Raw genomic sequence first — 21,670 nt, 5'->3', positions numbered from 1 at the left:
AGAGTCAACCGTCTGGATCCTTGGAATGAATCTGCTTTGGCCCAGAGTGCAGCTCAGGAGCGAGGCCAGGGAGCCAGTGCACGGCCGCGGCAGAAACACGAAAAACGGGACTTTTTGCTTTCTGAAACTGGGCATTTCCACCCCTGCTCTCTGACCTTTTTTTAAACACGTTTAGAATGTAAAGGAACGGGGAAGCGCCACATGGGAGCACTCCCGTCGAGATCCGCCTCCAGGGTTTTAACATCGGGGGTGTTTTTAAAAATCCGAACGCAGGTAAATCCAATCAGACGGTAATATTTATGGGATCCGTTAAGGTCCAGAAGCCTATATGACCTGCACCTTCCAGACTAGCTGTTTGTACCGAGAATGGTGTGTGTGTGTGTGTGTGTGTGTGTGTGTGTGTGTGTGTGTGTGTGTGTGTGTGTGTGTGTGTGTGTGTGTGTGTGTGTGTGTGTGTGTGTGTGTGTGTGTGTCCCTCGAGTGCACGTTTCTGTATATATTTGTACGTGTGTAAATATTGTATGATGGATATATTTGTAGCAGACCAGAGTTACAAGTCGGCAAACTGTTCTTGACATTATATGCGAGTGTGTGTGTGTGTGAGAGAGAGAGAGAGTGTGTGTGTGATTGTGTGTTCTGCTCTGAGCTGAAGTGGAAGTCTCTCCTAGACGTCTTTTACTGGACAAAACTGCGTCACCTGAATAAATAAAGATAACAAACTGTCCGTGGAACCGAGGAGGACGCGCTTGGTTCTTTTCGCCTGCAGCTCTCTCTGGTTGTCAAGTCGTGGTTAAAAAAAAAAAAAAAAAAAATTAAAATTAATGTTTTTTTTTTCTTTTGCCCGTTTCATATTCGGTGCGCACATTTTAAATGACCCTCGACAGTTTCCTATGTAAGAGGATTATTAGGATTTAATCATTAGAATTGCTAATTATTAAAAAATGATTAAAGGCCGAATTCTGACTTTAAAGTCAGCAGAACAAATTGCGGAATATGATTTATTCGCATGGAGGTGATTTGTGGCTGATTCATGTGCCATGCTCCCTTTTCCCACTGCCACCCCAAATGCATGCTGGAAAAAGTCATTAATACCACAGATACCTGAACCTGCAGACAGTGTTGCCGGATTAGGCGGTTTTCCGACCAATTGGGCTTCTTTTGATCACACGGGGCTGGAAAATATAAGCATTGGGCGGATGTTCTTCAAGTTCTTGAAAGATGTTTTCAAGATGAAATTCTGTGTAAATGTAAGGTTATTTTATACACTCCTATTTTGAGTGTTGTGTATTGTATTGTCAGCTCATGTCCCATACGCATATTTTCTGTGTGTGTGTGTGTGTGAGACCAAGGTCCTTGGCTACCACCTAATCTAGTAAAGTCACATTCAGGTGTTTATTGTGCTCACGTTGATCAGCCTTTTTATACATGCACATCTTTTGTCTTGTATTATTTAATGTCAGCTCATCTACCCATGTTATACACATTTTGCGCAGCTGTCAGTGTGTCCCTGCACACGGACAAGGGAGAGAGTCGCATCTAGCAACACTGCCTGCAGAACCTGCTCAGGAGGCCCAGGAGTAACTTAGTCATCTATATTTGAGCGCCAACAGAACCGTCCATGACTGGGTTTCAGAAAATGGACTGAAGGCAGGAGTCTCTGTGGCATTTAGACAGTAGAAATGTTCAGACTCTTCAATCATTTGATTCAGTCGGTGTAACGTGTCAAGAGTTGGCTCGTTTGGCTCTGAGTTGAGAATGGAATTCTCACAATAATCGTATAATTCTGTCATAATTATTTATTGAAGATGCAAAGTGTAAATCAATGGCGGTCAATATGAATGTGACTCATTTACACAATTTGCCGGCTGGACTCAGGACTCCGAAGTCATTTTAAGAGATTCCTTCGAGAGTCTTGTATCAGTAAATTCGAAGTGAATGGAGGAAAAGCAATCTGGTGAAGGTTAAAATCAGATTCAGTCAAATGTTCTCCAAAGCATCCAAGTTGCTTAACGTCCCTAATCGTGTCCCTAAAGCAGCACCATTCTTCTCTCTCTCTCTCTCTCTGTCTCTACCCCCCATCAGAGTGTCTTGGCCCCGTGGCCTCAATCCATATTTGCGGGTCGGCTTTGGGGTGAAGGCGGCCCCTGATTTTAGGCGGATCGGCTCAGGACGTTCTCCTTTCCCCCCGATAAAGCCTCTACAGAATGCAGGCCTGGATCGCCAAAGACAGGGTACCCACACACCGAAAACACGACCGCTGAGCTGCTTTTAAGCTCCCTGTCTGCGTTTCGTCAGTGCACCAACTTATACAGTCCAATGCCTCATACAAGGAAATATACCTGATCGATTCTGATTCATGATAAACCAATGCCGCCACATCATGTCACATTATGCTGCAATTTCTATTTGGTATTTGTATAGGTGTATATATATTTGTGTAAAACAGTGTTTGACCCGTTTATGATTAGACACTGCACAATGAGATGACTGTGGTGATGACAGAGGGTGCGGTATCACCACAACAATGCTGTTTTGGTGGTTTTTATTTTTCTAAATCTTCCATAAAATTTACTAAGCCTGTCCTGAGAAGGAACTCATTTTAGATCCAGAAATAATAATAATAATAATAATAATAATAATAATAATAGCTTCAGGCAGCAATATATGGGGTCCAGTTTAGTCGTGTTGGGTGCGCCTTACAGTTTCGGGTTCCGGGTTCTCCGAAATGCAGCACGATTTCAGAGTTTACTTGAACGCAGCATGCCACCCCCCCACGTCATTTATTAGTTGAGTTTGGTCCTTGCATTACATTTTCAGCAAGTTACGTTTCCATTAGATACCAAAAATGTTGTGGTATTTCTGTGAGTGATTACCATTGCACGGCTTCTATTTTTCCAATGCCTCGCTGGATCTTGAACGCATCACTCAGCTGCACACGTCAGTGTTTTCGAGGGAAGATATTTTAATGAATATATTTTTTTATTCTTTTCATTATTCCCGCCAAGTAATGTTGACCACAGATCTACTGACATCTACCAGGTAAGAAGGTACATAAATAAACGCGTCAATCGAAAGTTTGGTAACGTCAAACAAGTACAGAGTGACCGAGTCCACGCCGCACACTGGACACGGTCCAACTGGACATTCTCAATCAGATTATGTACATTTATAGTAAATAGTATGATGACATCATAAAGGGTCTTACTGTAAATCTCATCTCCATTTTAGAACGAGACGTGTGGTTAACTGACACGTCTAGTTAACCAAGACCAACTGAATATTTCGGGTCAAAGTTTGGTTTTTCGCTAATATCTGCTCCATATGTGGATCGATTTGGATGAAACTTCATCCACGAGGTCTTTGTGACAGCGCGGTTCACACAAGACTGTGTCCGGGTGTTCTGCCGAAGTCGGTGTTCCAGATATTTTTCGGCTTCGGAGACTTTTTCCCCGAACAATAACAAGGGGCTGAAATATTTGTCACTTTTTAAAACACTTTTTATTCAACAAACTGCTTCATGAACAGACAAATGAGCGAAAACAAGTCAAACAAATTTCACTGTCAGGTTTTTTGTCATACGTCCTAAGGACTCAAAGTCACCAACTTCCAAAATTGTTCATAAAATTGATATAATTCATTCATTAAAGCGTAGTTCTCTGTCTCTCTCTGTCTCTCTATGTGCGCGCTGTGTCGTAGTTTTCCACAAACCAGTCGCAGGTCATTTTGATTGCTGTCGGAAGGACAAAGAGAAGCCAAATCAAATTCAATGAGGTTTAATTAACTAAATGTCTCTTTTCATTTCTACGATGGGAAAGGTTTGACTCAGTGAGGAGCTCGAAGCCGCCTGCGCCTCTTATCACGTTCATTCATGGTGTTATTCATAACATACAGATGGTCAAATCTCAATGAGGTATTTGTTCATAACTCTGTGTGTGTGTGTGTGATCCTACTTTTGTTACGCGGCTCTGTGGAATACTCCACCCTGATTGGCCAATTGCGGCAATCAGTGCCCAGTTATTTCTGAATAATCACTGCTTGCGCTGTTAACAATGACCGTTGCTGCAGAAAACACTTCTCCTGGTTTCATGTCCCTCGTGTCGCTTGTGGCGCCATCTAGTGACGCTACACACAAACTACAGTGGAAGACGAGGGGATGAATGCGGGCATGTTTATCAAATCCCCAATTGACCCATTCACTGTCGCATTTAATGATGAATGTAAATGTCCAATTTGAAAGAAAAAAAACCCCTCCAAAACTGAAATTACATTGTGTATGTGTGTATATACTGTATATACAGTATACAGTACAGTATATATCATATTGCTCATGATCTGACCTTCCTTCAGGGGTGTGAAGGTGAAGTCGGGCCTGTAGCGTTTCAGTTTGGCGTTGGTGATAGTCTTCTTGAGCTGGCCGTCGGACTTACTGGTGTCAAACTGATGGACGGGGTCAAGGGTCACCAGCTCAGCACTGGTCAGGTTAACAATAATAATAATAACAATAAATATAGCTGCAGGCAGCAATACACGGGGTCCAGTTGGGTCGTGTTGGATGCCTTTTCCAGTTTCCGACATGTTCTCTGAAGCGCAGCATGATTTTACGAGTACTTGAACGCAGCACGGGCTCCACCCGGTCTGTCGTCTCCCGGTCGCTCGTCTCGCGGGGCAACCGCCATGCGACCTCGCGGTTTCGAGTGGACGCGGGGATGAATTTTGAAGGACTGAAATTCATTCTATTTTTCATTAATCCGGCAAATTTATGTTGACCACGGAATTAAAATATCAATCCAACAGATCTACTGACATCTACCAGGTAAGAAGGTAACTAAATAAACGCGTCAATCGATAGTTTGGTAACGTCAAACAAGTACAGAGTGACCGAGTCCACGCCGCACACTGGACACGGTCCAACTGGACATTCTCAATCAGAATATATACATTTATAGTAGATCATTTAGTATAGTAGAATATTTAGTAAATATGATGACATCATAAAGCGTCTTACTGTAAATCTCACCTCCTTCATTTTAGAACGTGACGTGTCAGTTAACCAAGGCCAACTGAATATTTTGGGTCAAAGTTCAGTTTTTCACTAACATCTGCTCCGTATGTGGATCGATTTGGATGGAAATTCAAACCACGAGATACTTGTGACATGGCGGTTTACACGACACCTCCACCGTGTTCGCAGCTTATGCAGAAGTATGTCTTCCAGATAGTTTGGGCCGGGTGTGACATATTTCGTCGTCAGATGTACTGGCTCGTCCCCGTAATAACGCTCAAACTTTGTTTGGTTTTTCATTAATATCTGCTCCGTATGTGGAACGATTTGGATGAAACTTCAACCACGAGGTCTTTGTGCCAGAGCGGTTCAAACAAGACATCAACCGTGTTGGTGTTTTGTGCTGAAGTTGGTGTTCCAGATAGTTTTAGGCTTCAAAATTCTGATAATCTTTTCGAATAAGGGGCTGCTGAACAATTTCAATAATAATATCATAACAATAATAATAATAATAATAATAATTATAGGCTATATTTCTAGAAGACTGTTAAGATGTCAGTTTAAAGACAAAGCATACAGATAATAGCACAGTTAAAACAGAAAAATCCCAAATAAATATTCATTTTTAAAAGGGTAATAATATAAGGGCAACTTTACCAACTGAATAAAATATATTTTGTGGCCCAAAAAGGTTTTAATTGTAATTTATTTGTTTTGTTTTGTTTATCATATATTTATATATTTATATGATCTAGTCTTATTTCAATGTCCTGTTCTTATGTCTTTCCCCTATATATACAGTAAATATATATATATATATATATATATATATATATATATATATATATATATATATATAATGGGTTTTTTTGTATTTTAAAATTAATAAAGTAAATTGACATTCCATTTAAGGAACCTAAACCCAGCCGAGGCTCTGCTTCTGCCACGCCTACAGCAGCGTTCAGGAAGGTGGCATCCCAAAGGATACGAGGATTTCCCCTTTGAAGTCCATCGCCTCGGAGATCATGTCCTGGACGTCTCTCAGGGAGACCTCGTCCTCCTCGCCAACTGAGACGGCGACAAAGAAAAAACGACCCACTCACTCCGTCCTCACTCATTCAAAACCACCAAACAATGATTTGAGGGAAGGCCTCCCCAAAGACACTCACCGGAGAGGATGATGGGCTCCAGCTCGACGTATTCCCTGAGGACCCAGAGGATGAGACGACCCAGGTCCTGGAAAACACACACACACACACACACACACACACACACACACAGTAATAACAAGGTTAACAAGGTTAAAACACCTTAACGTTGATAGAAATCGTAGAAATTTAACCGGCTTGCAGGAAACTATGGATACAACCACTGATGGGATGAAAAATAAACTCTTAAAACTCTTAATAGTTTTTTTTATTAATTGATATAGGCTGTAAATTAACCTACATTCAAATTAAAGCCACATTAAGTGGCATCATCTCACTGTGGCAATTGCAATTGACTATATTTTTGGACAAAAGAAGATTTTTGATTCACTTAAAATTTGCAACAGAGAATAAACTCATGTCCCCTCAAATCACCTGGATTCGTTTTTACTGTTGTTTTTCTTTTGGTTTGTTAGATTTTAGGTCATTTAAAGCTCACATTAAGATCTCATTAAGCCGGGACTTTAATGCGCCGCGCAATCTTGACTCTGTTCAATTATTTTCCATATTTCCGAATTTTTCCTAATTTTCACCCTAGTGACGTCTCAAGACCCGCAATTTCAGGTTCAATTTTCTGATTGTTCCATTTATATCAAATTTTCAAGTTTAGCTCATTAAGCCTCATCAAACACACGTCTGGCCCATTTCCGACTATTAATTCATAAAAAAAAGAAAAATCTATTTTATATCTATTTCCTTCATCTTTTCGCCACTGATAGATCAGGTGCAGCCACAGGTTTTTATTTAATAGATTTAGTTTTAAATAGATTTAGTCAAATATGTTTTTGTTTCTTTAATCTATTTCACACCAATCCTCTTAGTCACTCCCACATAAACACGTTCATCGTCATTTTGGTTGAAGTGCTCAGCCAGGTCAGTACCAGGGAGTAGGTGAAAAGCCTTCTGGGATTCCCCGTGCCGCACACCGTCACCGGAGTTCCTTCCTCTACAAGAAGATAACACATTAGCTTTTTATTACAAGCATTGATTTTTTTTTTAATGTTAAAATGTATTAATTGTGTGTGTGTGTGTGTGTGTGTGTGTGTGTGTGTGTGTGCGATCTGAGTTGCCTTTGGCTTTGTATGTTTTGTGGATCAGCGCCGACATCACGTGCGCCTTCTCGATGTTGAAGTTGTCGTGGGGTCCGAACACGTTGGTGGGGACGACGGACGTGTAGCAGTGTCCGTACTGCTGGGAGTACGCCCTGCACACACACACACACACACACACACACACACACACGTTTTGGATTTGGAGAGCAGCAGGGGGTCTGACCTTTTTGGGGTCGTGTTGTGTTTAGGGACAAGGAGCATTGTTTGCCGCTCACACACACCTGTTCTGAACATCGATCGTCCTCTTGGCGTATGAATAGCCAAAGTTGGAGTCGTGCGGGGGGCCGTTGTGTACCTGTGAGCGTTGGGGGTAAAGAGGACAGCTTTTTAATCGGTCGATCCATCAGGGCGGGGCCAATGTTGTTGATTTTATTGCTCCTTTTCGAAAACGGAAAAACTCAAACTATAGCCGGACAGTCTTTATACGTTCATACCCGAGGGAACAAAAAATGGCCGCAAAGTGTGCACTTTATGAGGTTTTCGCAGGGTTCCATTGACTGTTTCGCAGTTCCGCAAAGCTGCTCTTTCGGGTGCGTCCGCGCGAAGCAGAGAGGCTAGAAACGGGAAGTTGCGTCTCTTCCTACTGGCAACCTCCTGCTGCAGCCGACTTTACACTGCGTACTAATTAAATATGACATCAGTGTCGTTCAATACGTGTCCAAAGAAATGAAATAAGATGCGCGTGACTGGGAGGTGAGGTCCCCGGTTTCTAAAACACTCAAAGTCTTATTTGAAAGGTTTTAACGTTTGCCCCGGTGGACTGCATTGAGGCGCGGTGAGAAGCTGCAGCACAGGTACGTTTCTCAATAGCAAACCAACATCTTAATGAATCCTGTGATGAAAAATAGCAAATCCTTTAAAATCAAAGCTGAATGAGCTTTCTGTCAGAAAACAATGCAGCATACGGTGCATCGTTCAGCTTCAGCCACCTTTTTTTTTTTTTTTGGTGGGGTGCCACTTAATCTTCCAGGTCTTATCAGCGGGGAAACGGCGAGTCCATAGTTTCCCCCGCATGTCTTCTGGGGCACCCACCATGGTCTCGTCGATGGGGTAGGTGGTCTTGTCGGGGAAGATGCAGCTGGACAGGCACGACACCACCTTTCTGACCCCCATCTCATGAGCCGTGTGCAGCACGTTGTCGTTGATCCTGAGGTTGTCCCTCTGCGTGGAGGCGTCAGATAAGAAGAGGTGAGATGGGATGAGATGAGGCTTGATTAACCATCCGACTCATGTCTAGTCAGTTTTTAGCTTGTTTTACGTATGTGCTTTTATGCCCAAATGTGATTTATTTACTTTGTTTTAAGCCCAAACTATTTATTTAGACTATCTAGAATGTTGCTGTCTATCTTCCCGCGTGTTGGTGCAGACGGTGTGTGTGATGGAATGTGAAGGTGCCGGTTCACCAGGAACTGCAGGTTCTCTTGCATGTGCAGAAACAGTCCTCCCACTTTGGCAGCGAGGTGGATGACGTGGGTGGGGCGATGTTTCTCGAACACGGCCCTGGTCTCCTCGGGACTCCTGGAAAACATCACAGTTGCCCACCATCAGTGCCCCTTTCCGACTCGAACTCAATTCAATTCATTTAATTTCCTTTCGACAACATCCTCGCCTCCGCCGCTCCCATACACCGTGGCCGCTGGAACGGGCCACAGCCTGAAAATAACTGTGTGAATCTCTTTCACTTGAGGTAAAGCATTAGAATGTCTTTATTGTCCTGCACATGGGCGGTGTAGGCCAGGGGTGAGCAAACGTTTTGTTTCGAGGGCCAGATAGACCATGTGAGGGGCACAAAACGAGTATTCCTTATGATATAAATTTACTTTCTCAGAGATTGGTTTTAGCAGTCGTGCATGAGTAGCTGATTTGTTTTACCAACAGCGACAATTCCATATTTTCTTTATTCAGGGTGGCTTTACTTCCTCTTCTTATCACCGCAAATAGTTGTCATTTTTAGATTTCAGTGGTTTCCTCTTCACAGTCAAGTTTTAAACCTGTACATTTTGCCTCAACACATTGTTATATCTCCAGCTCTACCGTAATTTCCAGACTATTAAGCGCACCTGAGTATAAGCCGCACCCACTGAATTAAAAAAAAAAGAATTATTTCGAACATAAATAAGCCGCACGTCTATAAGCCGCAGGTGGCTACCGGTACATTGAAACAAATGAGCTTTACACAGGCTTTAACGAAACACGGCTTGTAACAAAAATAAAAAAATTAGCGGTAAACAGTAGCCTACCAAGAAAGTCATTGGCCACTATCTTCCTCCTCCTGCGCACTGAAACCACTGAAGTCACCTCCTTTGGTGTCGGAGTTGAAGAGCCTCAGAATTGCTCCATCCGATGTTGGACCCTTTTCACTGACGCTCTCGTCACTTTCATCCGGAGGCAAATTCCCCGCTGAGCTCATGCCGCCCTCTTCAACACGCAGCAGTCCAGCCTTGCCAAACCCGTTGATGATGGTGGATTTTTTGACAATGCGCCACGCTGTCAGGCCCCACTGGCAGACTTGACCATAAGTTGCTCTTCGCACGCGGCCCGCTTTAGGGAAGGATTTCTCCCCGCTTGTCATCCAAGCCTCCCACAGAACACGGAGCGCCACCTTGAATGCACGATTTACACTGATGTCGAGTGGCTGCAAACACTTTGTTGTGCCCCCAGGGAATCACAGCTGGAATTGAGTTTGTCCTCTTGACGGCTTCTTTCACAGAATCTGTTATGTGGGCCCTCATGCTGTCCAAAACGAGCAATGCCTTGTTCCCGTGAAAGAATCCTCCCGGTCGCTTGCCTTAGCACTCCGTATGCCATTCATGCATTAGGCTTTCCGTCATCCATCCTTTCTTGTTGACTTTCACAACAATTTCTCTCGGGAATTTTTTTTTTTTTGGCATCGTCGTGCGTTTAAAAATCACCATCGGTGGAAGCTTTTCTCCCGATGCCGTGCAGCTCAGAACACAGGTGAGGTGCGTTTTTTCGTGCCCAGTTGTTTTCAGCGTGACGGATGATTCGCCTTTCCTGTTGACAGTCCGAGTGAGAGGCGGGTCAAACGTCAGAGGAACCTCATCCATATTTATGATGTCGTGCGGGCCCGATGGACTGCTCCGCTATCTTTGCATCGGTGAATTTGCGGAAGTTTGAAACTTTTTCCTCGTAGTCGGGAGGGAGCTGCTGACACAGACTCGTACCCTGATGGACAGGCCTTTACGTCTCATAGAGCTGAGACACCACGATGGTCCACCTCTAAAATCCTCAAACTTCATTGCGGTGGCGATTGTTTTGGCTCTCAGTCGGATCTGCACAGTTGAAACACCTCGGCCTTCTGCTCTCGGTGTGTTGACCCAGTCTTCGAGCTCAGTTTCTAGTTGGGGCCATCTGCTTTCCTCCCCTCTGAAAGCTTTTGTTGTCTTTTTGCACAGAGTCAGTTCCTTCACGCTGCTGTTTCCAACGTCTTATCATCGACTCATTAAGGCCAAGCTCCCGTGCCGCAGCTCTATTTCCTTTTCCAACGGCCAGATCGATCGCCTTCAACTTGAAAGCGGCATCATATGCATTTCTTTGTGTCTTTGCCATGATGAGGGTGACGAAATGACGACCGTAATCAGAATGATGGGAAGTTTGAGCGCGCTCGATTTAATCCAAACAGTAAACTAAACAGTTACATTGTTTCACCTTAACCCGTTCGGCAATTTCATTGGTCTAATGAAAGCTTCATGCCGCCAAAAAACTGAGCACCGTCACATAATGCGTTTTTTGCTCAGTCTTTTGGCGGCATGACGCTTGTGAAAGCGGGAAAAATCCACAAATTAGCCGCGTCATCGTTTAAGCCGCGAGGTTCAAAGTGTGGGAAAAAAGTAGCAACTTATAGTCCGGAAATTACGGTACTTTTTATTTTTATAACCCTAATCGGTGAATTTAGTTATTATTATTATTATTATTATTCAATATATTCAGAACTCAACACCAACATCTGCTGCATATCAGTGGGACCAGTGGAGCTGTCCTCCCTGCTCCATCAGCTTATTCAACTCTGGGAGCCTTTTTGCAGTGGAAATCCTCATGTCGGCCATTCAGCCCGGATCTGTGCTCTGCCTTGCTGGTGTTCATGACTGAGAGGGTTTGCTGCAGACGTAGCCTGATCCAACCAGGACCAACATGACCTCTGGTCCAAGAGGCGTACAACAACCCCGGCAGAGGGGATGTCTCTAAGGTGTCTCTGAGCGTAGAGTCGCAGAAACGTGGCGTCCACTGTCCTGATCCACATTTAAGAAATCTCCCTGCCTCGGGTCTGACCAATCAGCGCTGCTTTGAGGCAGCTTGGCGGCTATATATATACACTGTGTATATATATACTCTATATATATATATATATATATATATTTTAGTACTGAGAGTCCAGCTATGCGACTTACTTTCTAACTAGTTTTAGTACGTTTTGAATAGTTAGGGAGAGGACAGAGTTCAAGTGCCCATTGTGTGACTATTTACAGTAATACACTTTCACATGAATACTGTGTGATCTAATCGGTGTCTGGGGCGTCTGAACGCCTGGTCGATACTCTGGAGCAGGTGTGGTTGAGATGAGTTGGAAAGGTTCTGTGTGTGTCTTGGGGTGTGTTACCTGGCCGATAAAAATCTCGAAAAAATTTGCGAATGTATGAGCGCGAGATGGGGGTGGTATGTGGGTTTTACATAACATGTCAAACTAGTTTCACACATGAGTCCTTGGTGTAAAAGTAGCGGTATAAGCTAAATATCTGGTAGGATTGCTGTAAAGCAGGGGTCGGGAACCTTTTTGGCTGGGAGAGCCATAAAAGCCAAATATTTCTAAATTTATTTCCTTGTGAGCCATATAATATTTAATAAAATGAAATGCAACTTAATGCATGCATTTTTTTAAGTAAGGCATACATTTTTAATGTATAACACATCTCTGAGTACTTAAAAAAGCGCTATATATTATAAATTTCTCTTTATTCTTCTTAATAATATTGTTGTTATACTGTAGCTAACCAATAATAAATTAAATACTTTTTACCATTAATGTGACTTGTGGTTCCGCCTGGTTTTGCTGACGGCCTTCTAGTCTGGTTCATACGTAGTGAGGTTGACCTTCATGCTGCGTTGAGGCTTCCATCAGCTCAACGTGAGCGTGGGTTGCTCTTCATGTTTCTCAGATGCGAGAAAGACTGCTCACATGCGTATGTAGAGCCAAACATGGTCTACACGGCAACACTGCAGTTTTAAGAATCAGCGGGTCTTCAGGTTCAGGTTCAAGTTCAAGAGATTATTTGTCACATACATATTGAAGTTTTTTCCATTTCTGTCCACTTGTGCTCAGCTTATTGCTCCGACTGGAGGCAGGGACTTTTCTTAATGTTTGTCTGTCTTGCAGAGGGGATCGGTGCACAAGCTCGTAAGCGGCCCGGCAGTGGAACGCCGTTCCTCCTGCGCCCAAGAGGATCATTATTATCCACAATTATTATAATAATCCTCAGTGATATATATAATTGTGGCCTGCGTGCCGCATATTGAAATGAACAATAAAACTCTGGCCATGTGGGCGCACCACCGCCAGAAAGACTCCGTCTCGCTCCCTAAACCCTCACCTGTGGGCAGAGACCCGGGAGGGGCAGGGCCCCGGGTAAAAGGCCCCCGGAGTCTTTCTGTGGTCTGCAGCCGGTGCTTGACTACGCCCCTTTGTCTGCCACATTTCTATTTTGAGTTTTATTTTGAAAATTGTAATTTCTCTTACCTGTTTTACTTTAAAATGACACAGAATAATTATTTATTACTTGTTAATTGTGATGGCGAATTTTAGCTCAAAATTGTCTGCGAGCCATATACAGTCATCGAAAGAGCCATAATTGGCTCGCGAGCCATAGGTTCCCGACCCCTGCTACAGAGAGAGAGCTGTAAAGTTAGTTGATAGACTGAAAGGATTATGGAAGCTGATGTTCAAGTTCAAGTTTGCACATGATGCATTTGGGATTCTTTGTTTAGGATGGAACTTGAAGAAAATTGAGTTGTAAAAGTCATTTTCGTAAAATATTGGTTCAGCAGAGGAAGCTGCAGCACTGAATGATTTAACCAATAGTCAAATGGTGTACTGTGTGATTATGGTTAACTGGTGGTGTTTAGCAGACTAAATGAAAATCGAATTGAATTTAAATGCCAGTTGACAAGAGTAGTCTATGCTGAAGTAGTATGAATAGATATTGAACGGTTTGAACTGTTGGATTGTGGTCAGAGAGATGATTGTGATATTGATCATAGTGGTGTGGTGAGTTGTAGCAGATATCAAGTTGCTGGAATAAAGTGTCTGTTGGTTCATGCAACTTTGGTCAGGTGAGGAGTATGGAGAGTTTTTGTTTTCAGAACTATAGTTTCTGCTTTGTCAATTGATTTTATCGCAAAGCATTACAAACTCATTAAACTAAATTGATCAATATAAATTGGGAAAAATTGCTTCCAAAATATATTTTTAAGACACCGTGGAGAGCAGATATGATGCATAGTAGCAGCAGAAATTCATTCGTTTTTGATTTATATAGTTTTAGTTTTCTTTATTTTTATTTTAATTTTTTTCCTTTTTGTCTTCCTGTGTCAAAGTGAACTGCTGGTTGAGATAAGATAAACCTTTATCTATCCCACAGTGGGTTAGTCTGCAGTGTTACAGCAGTAACAAATTGGCCCAATGGCATGAAGCATTAGTAAATTGGTAATTCTAAATTAAAGGATATGATAAATAAGTAAATAGTATAGATAAGGAGTGAGTTGTCAGTTTTGGTGTGATATACAATAGTGTTTGTGTGTTTCAAATCCTTACCAGTTACTTTTTCCGCAAGGCTGGTGATTGTTTAAGTATAATCAAACAGCATTATTATCATTATTTTAATTTTTTCTCGAAGTAATCTCGATTTAACATTGAATAAGGTAGCAGTTGATATAAAGTATAAAAATTTGCAACTAGTTTAACAAAGAGGAATGATTGTTTTGTTTTGTACACTAGAGAGGTAATGGATTGTGTACGTTAGCTTACTGAAAAGTGAAACACTAAAATAAATGTGAAACTTTAAGTTTGAATTTGTTGTTGTTGCTGCTGTTGTTGCTACTGCTGTTGTAGTATTTTCTTTGTTGTTGTTTTTGTTGTTGTTGCTGTTGTTTGAGGAGCATTCTTCTGAAATGACCAGCTGACGGCTGACAGGGATGTTCTTTCTTTAATGTCTTTGATTTTTTATGATTCCACAGACATTTTCTCCTGCTGTTTCTGTTGTTGTTTCTGTTATTGCTGCTGTTTCTATTGTTGCTGTTGTTTCTGTTGTTGTTTCAGTTGTTGCTGCTGCTGTTTTTGCTACTGTTTCTGTTGGTTCTGTTTCTGTTGTTTCAGTTGTTGCTGCTGCTGTTTTTTGCTGCTGTTTCTGTTGTTGTTTCTGTTGTTGTAGCTGTGGTTGCTGTTGCTGCTGTTTCGGTTGTTGCTGTTGTTTCTGTTTTTTTGCTGTTTCTGTTGTTGCTGCTATTGTTGCTGTTGTTGTTATTGTTGTTGTTGTTGTTTCTGCTGCTGTTGTTTCTGCTGCTACTGTTGTTGTTACTGTTTCTGTTGCTGCTGCTGTTGGTGTTGTTTCTGGTGCTGCTGCTGTTGTTGCTGCTATTGTTACTGCTGCTGCTGTTGTTGTTGCTGCCGCTGTTGTTGTTGTTGCTGCTGTTGTTGTTTCTGTTGTTGTTGTTGCTGCTGCTGCTGCTGTTGTTGTTTTTACTGCTGTTTCTGTTGTTTTTGTTGTTGCTGCTGTAGTTGTTTCTCCTGTTTAGGTTGTTTCTGTTGTTGCTGTTTCTGTTGCTGTTTCTGTTGTTGCTGCTGTTGCTGCTGTTTCTGTTGTTGCTGTTGTTTCTGCTGTTTCTGTTGTTGTTTCTGTTGCTGCTGCTTTTGTGTTTCTGCTGCTGTTTCTGCTGTTGTTGCTACTGCTGTTGTAGTTGATTTTGTTGCTGTTGTTCTTGTTGTTGTTTCTGCTGCTGCTGCTATTGTTGTTTCAGCAATTGTTGCTGCTGCTGTACTTGTTGCTGGTGTTGTTGCTGCTGCTGTAGTTGTTTTTGTTGTAGTTTTTGTTGTTTTTGTTGTTGTTTCTGCTGGTGTTGTTGCTGTTGTTTCTGTTGTTGCTGCTGTTTATGTTGTTATTGCTGTTGTTGCTGCTATTGTTGTTGCTGCTGTTGTTGTTGTTTCTGTTGTTGCTGCTGGTGTTGTTGTTGCTGCTGGTGTTGTTGTTGTTGCTGACATTGTTGTTTCTGTTGTTGCTGATGTTGTTGCTGTTGTTATTGCACCTGCTGTAGTTGTTTTTGTTGTTGTTGTTGTTGTTGCTGCCGCTGTTGTTGTTTCTGTTGTTGTTGCTGCTGCTGTTGAAACTGCTGTTGAAACTGGTGGTGTTTAGCAGACTAAATGAAAATCGAATTGAATTTAAGTGCCAGTTGACAAGAGTAGTCTATGCTGAAGTAGTATGAATAGATATTGAACGGTTTGAACTGTTGGATTGTGGTCAGAGAGATGATTGTGATATTGATCATAGTGGTGTGGTGAGTTGTAGCAGATATCAAGTTGCTGGAATAAAGTGTCTGTTGGTTCATGCAACTTTGGTCAGGTGAGGAGTATGGAGAGTTTTTGTTTTCAGAACTATAGTTTCTGCTTTGTCAATTGATTTTATCGCAAAGCATTACAAACTGATTAAACTAAATTGATCAATATAAATTGGGAAAAATTGCTTCCAAAATATATTTTTAAGACACCGTGGAGAGCAGATATGATGCATAGTAGCAGCAGAAATTCATTCGTTTTTGATTTATATAGTTTTAGTTTTCTTTATTTTTATTTTAAATTTTTTCCTTTTTGTCTTCCTGTGTCAAAGTGAACTGCTGGTTGAGATAAGATAAACCTTTATCTATCCCACAGTGGGTTAGTCTGCAGTGTTACAGCAGTAACAAATTGGCCCAATGGCATGAAGCATTAGTAAATTGGTAATTCTAAATTAAAGGATATGATAAATAAGTAAATAGTATAGATAAGGAGTGAGTTGTCAGTTTTGGTGTGATATACAATAGTGTTTGTGTGTTTCAAATCCTTACCAGTTACTTTTTCCGCAAGGCTGGTGATTGTTTAAGTATAATCAAACAGCATTATTATCATTATTTTAATTTTTTCTCGAAGTAATCTTGATTTAACATTGAATAAGGTAGCAGTTGATATAAAGTATAACAATTTGCAACTAGTTTAACAAAGAGGAATAATTGTTTTGTTTTGTACACTAGAGAGGTAATGGATTGTGTACGTTAGCTTACTGAAAAGTGAAACACTAAAATAAATGTGAAACTTTAAGTTTGAATTTGTTGTTGTTGCTGCTGTTGTTGCTACTGCTGTTGTAGTATTTTCTTTGTTGTTGTTTTTGTTGTTGTTGCTGTTGTTTGAGGAGCATTCTTCTGAAATGACCAGCTGACGGCTGACAGGGATGTTCTTTCTTTAATGTCTTTGATTTTTTATGATTCCACAGACATTTTCTCCTGCTGTTTCTGTTGTTGTTTCTGTTATTGCTGCTGTTTCTATTGTTGCTGTTGTTTCTGTTGTTGTTTCAGTTGTTGCTGCTGCTGTTTTTGCTACTGTTTCTGTTGGTTCTGTTTCTGTTGTTTCAGTTGTTGCTGCTGCTGTTTTTTGCTGCTGTTTCTGTTGTTGTTTCTGTTGTTGTAGCTGTGGTTGCTGTTGCTGCTGTTTCGGTTGTTGCTGTTGTTTCTGTTTTTTTGCTGTTTCTGTTGTTGCTGCTATTGTTGCTGTTGTTGTTATTGTTGTTGTTGTTGTTTCTGCTGCTGTTGTTTCTGCTGCTACTGTTGTTGTTACTGTTTCTGTTGCTGCTGCTGTTGGTGTTGTTTCTGGTGCTGCTGCTGTTGTTGCTGCTATTGTTACTGCTGCTGCTGTTGTTGTTGCTGCCGCTGTTGTTGTTGTTGCTGCTGTTGTTGTTTCTGTTGTTGTTGTTGCTGCTGCTGCTGCTGTTGTTGTTTTTACTGCTGTTTCTGTTGTTTTTGTTGTTGCTGCTGTAGTTGTTTCTCCTGTTTAGGTTGTTTCTGTTGTTGCTGTTTCTGTTGCTGTTTCTGTTGTTGCTGCTGTTGCTGCTGTTTCTGTTGTTGCTGTTGTTTCTGCTGTTTCTGTTGTTGTTTCTGTTGCTGCTGCTTTTGTGTTTCTGCTGCTGTTTCTGCTGTTGTTGCTACTGCTTTTGTAGTTGATTTTGTTGCTGTTGTTCTTGTTGTTGTTTCTGCTGCTGCTGCTATTGTTGTTTCAGCAATTGTTGCTGCTGCTGTACTTGTTGCTGGTGTTGTTGCTGCTGCTGTAGTTGTTTTTGTTGTAGTTTTTGTTGTTTTTGTTGTTGTTTCTGCTGGTGTTGTTGCTGTTGTTTCTGTTGTTGCTGCTGTTTATGTTGTTATTGCTGTTGTTGCTGCTATTGTTGTTGCTGCTGTTGTTGTTGTTTCTGTTGTTGCTGCTGGTGTTGTTGTTGCTGCTGCTGTTGTTGTTGTTGCTGACATTGTTGTTTCTGTTGTTGCTGATGTTGTTGCTGTTGTTATTGCACCTGCTGTAGTTGTTTTTGTTGTTGTTGTTGTTGCTGCCGCTGTTGTTGTTTCTGTTGTTGTTGCTGCTGCTGTTGAAACTGCTGTTTCAGGGGCATTCTTTTGAAATGACCAGATGACAACAATGTCCTTTCTTTGATTGTATTTCTTTGTAAAGCGCATTGTGTTGCCCTGGTATGAAAAAAATTGTTATTAAATTTTAATTCAAATTAAAACTCATCTAAATGCTCTTTGGGCGCTGGTGCCAGTGGGGGATTCAAGCTCTGGGTGACTCCAGTGACTCTCTTTAATGAGTGACTTGTACAAACTCAAGTCAATAAAATGAGTTCAGCAGTCCGACACGAAAACCGATGCTTAATGAGTTCCGCATTGTATCGCGAAGGTGAAAGAAATACATGGAAAATAATTTAAGTTAATGAAAATATATACATTTAATATGTATATATTTCCATGACCTTGTCTGAACATATGGGATTATTGCAATCTTCCGCATTGGAATTGCCAACATGCCTGTTTTCCCAGTCAATAGTCTGCATGTAAACAAGAAACAAAAGAAAAAATACATAAACCCAATGAATTGTGTGTGTGTGTGTGTGTGTGTGTGTGTGTGTGTGTGTGTGTGTGTGTGTGTGTGTATATATATATATATATATATATATATATATACACACACCGATCAGCCACAACATTGAAACCACTGACAGGTGAAGTGAATAACATTAATCACCTAGTTCCAGTAGCACCTGTCAAGGGGTGGGATATATTATTATTATATATAAACTGTTATATATTATTATATATATATACTGTTATATATTATTATTATATTAGGCAGCAAGTCAAGAGTCAGTTGTTGAAGTTGATGTGTGGAAGCAGCGTAAGGATCTGAGCCACTTTGACAAGGAGCACATTGTGATGCTGGACGACTGGGTCAGAGCATCTCGAAACCGCTGTGTAGCCACAGACCGGCAGAGTGCCCAGGCTGACCCGCCTGTCCACCACCGAAAGCAGCAAAACCCTGAATTCTACGTGCGGAAAAAAACATTTAAGGAATATGAGAATATAAAAATAATGTATTCAATTAACAAGTAACATTGTAGTGACACAGAATATCAAACACAAATCAGGAGAAACCTGTTATACTAGAGAAGTGCACGGTGGCGAGGAGGTAGACATGGCGGGATTTGTTTGCCTATAAGGAGATAATTATATACGTATATATAGTGCATAAATGTATTATATTTATTATATTTCTAAAAATGAAAAGATGCTTCAGAGGACAGAAAAAAATGAATTGAAAGTCGTGGCATGGACACCTGGGGGTCCCCGGACCCCACTTTGAGAATCACAACTTCAGGGAATAGCGCGGATTGATGGCGTGGGAGGGAGTGGGTCAGGAGTTTATTGCATTAATGACGTTTTAAAATAAAATCATAGATACACGTTGTGCGGCCACTACAGGGTTGGATGTGACGTAACACATTTGTTTTTCTCAGTTGAGAGGATAACTTTACTTTGTGAAGATCGATTAGGTTTAAAAATGTCTTTTGTTGGCTCGTTATTCTGTTATTTACTTGCATAAAAATTCCCTCCGAAACTATCGTTTTTATCTCTCTTTGAGCCCCTCGGACACCCTTTGTCAAAGGGCTTGAGTAAGATGGAGGCGAGGTGGCGGGGGGGCAGGTCAGGTGGCGCTTGGGTGGTGACAGGTGAGGTATGCACCGTGCACAGCAGGGTGGATGCGCTCAAGCAACTTTGTGACGCTGATTGATGCCGGATAAGGTTTCCATTCTTTCTCCACCAAATCAGAAGCTCGGGTTTGTGGTTTATTTTTTTTTAATTCCCCGTGTAAGGACGGTGAACGGAACGGCATTCTTTGGTCTTAAGAACTCTGCCAAAGTTACTGAATCTCATTTTTCCAAATCAAACGACGCGTGGAAAAAGATTTGCTATATACTATAATAATCTTGCAGTAATAACAGTTTCTTGTTTTGTGTGTTGAATTTCCTTTTTTTTTTTTTGAGAATATAATATAAACCATTTCACTAACAGTAAAACATGGTGCGTTTTGAAAGGAGAGCCTTAAAGATCCTAAATCTTGTGAGGATTTTCCACAGTCTCAATGGGTGTCATAATAAAATTAACTTACACAAGGTTGGCATCTTTGGAAGACAGAAAGACCCACTCCTCTCCCTCCAACTTCCCTCCTTCTTCCGATACGACGTGTTCGATGGCTTTGCCGATCATCCCCGACCCCCCGGTCACGAGGACCCGCGTCGGCATCGAACCGTTCTGCAAGCTCATCTTCAGATCCGGTGATCTGCAGGGAGAAAAGATGAGCGTCACCAAACCCGGAACACCCCGAAAAAAAAGCGACTGTGCTTTTTGTTGGGGCTAAACTAGATAACAGACTAACAGGCAAAATTTCTCCAAAGTTCTGCATGGAATTTGATTTAAAAAAAACAAAACAAAACAAAAAAAAACAACAGACGTAGATTTTGTTTAAGTTTGAGCCCGGTTTGTCGGCTGACCTCGGGTGTCCTGACGATGATGTGTGTGGAATGAGCACAGCATCCGACTGTAGCGCCGACTTGTTTTTACAGCAGCGGTGCCCCGACCAACCTGTTCCACGCCGGGCCTTGTGTCGAGGTGGACGCCTGCCACCCACAAAAATTGCTGCGAGATAACTGCGACGAGCTGATTGGGCCACTTTTTTATTGTTTAGTGTTTGCCACAATCCTCGTGTGTATTCGATGCTCTGAACCCTGCGGTGTTATGGATAGGGCTTTTTTTCCATTTGGATTGTTTCAAGGCTTCTTGGCATACCGCAGAACACACCATTAGATTGTTGTTTTATTCCGATAATCTGTAATGCAGTGCCCAACCCAGAGTTCAGCAGGCTGGTTTTGCAGCCATATGTCAGTTCAGACTAATTCAAAATAGTTTCTTCGATAGTCAAAATAATAAATAGTGTATTTTTCAATTTTCCATTAAAGGTGAATGGTCTTATTTCAGTTAAATGTGGGCTGAAGATTGTAAATCACAAATGTAAGTGTATTTCTTGTGACTGCAGTTCACCTTGCAGAATCACTCCCTTTATTCTTCACGTATCTTCATGCATGGAAGATACATGAAGAATAAAGAAGTCAAATTTTTGTAGGTCTGGCTATTTCTCTTTTGTATCGTTTAGATATTTGTGTATATTTGGCAATTTTTATTTTAATCATTTACTTTTTATTCTATTTTATTCTATTCATTATTATTATTGTTTTATCATTATTATTATTATTATTATTATTACTATGGTTATCATATTATTATTATATTACTATGGTTATTATTATTATTATTATTATTATTATTATTATTATTATTATTATTATTTTCAGGCTGTTAACCTTTTTTGAACGCACCAACTGAATGCACCAACCCTGACAATGACAAATTCCTTGTATATCCAAATCTACCTGGAGGAATAAAGTCATTCCAATTCTTATTCTGATCAATGTGAGAGATTTCTGATGGCTGAAAGTCATTTAAAAACCGATAACAACCACATTGCCATGCATGACAACATTATGGGAGAATAATATCGAAATATGCAGCAGCAAGATCTGAAGTTTTTGGTGTTTCGGTGCATTTTCCATCTGATCGTTTTCGCACTTCGAGCCACGAAAGGACCGTGAGCTGAGCTGGTGACAAGTTAAAAAGTGGTTGAGCAGGCTGGACTGTGCCGTGTTGATGTAGGGACTTGG

General features: G+C 41.3%; 1 protein-coding gene across 1 annotated transcript; it reads right to left on the bottom strand.

Moving 5' to 3' along the window:
• Positions 1–3,674: 3,674 nt before the first annotated feature.
• LOC307237476 (GDP-L-fucose synthase-like) lies at positions 3,675–20,219 on the bottom strand (the record flags this gene model as incomplete). Its single annotated transcript, XM_080010196.1, has 10 exons — positions 3,675–3,730; positions 4,338–4,437; positions 5,991–6,070; positions 6,172–6,238; positions 7,092–7,156; positions 7,281–7,414; positions 7,544–7,617; positions 8,355–8,483; positions 8,726–8,840; positions 20,065–20,219. The coding sequence occupies 10 exons, from the start codon at positions 20,217–20,219 to the stop codon at positions 3,675–3,677; spliced, it is 975 nt and encodes a 324-aa protein (XP_079866322.1).
• Positions 20,220–21,670: the final 1,451 nt, after the last annotated feature.

This window comes from Zeus faber, assembly GCF_960531495.2.
Source record: "Zeus faber genome assembly, chromosome: 11".
Classification (NCBI taxonomy): domain Eukaryota; kingdom Metazoa; phylum Chordata; class Actinopteri; order Zeiformes; family Zeidae; genus Zeus; species Zeus faber.
Note: the sequence above shows the minus strand (reverse complement) of the source record. Positions and strands in the feature narration are given on the sequence as shown.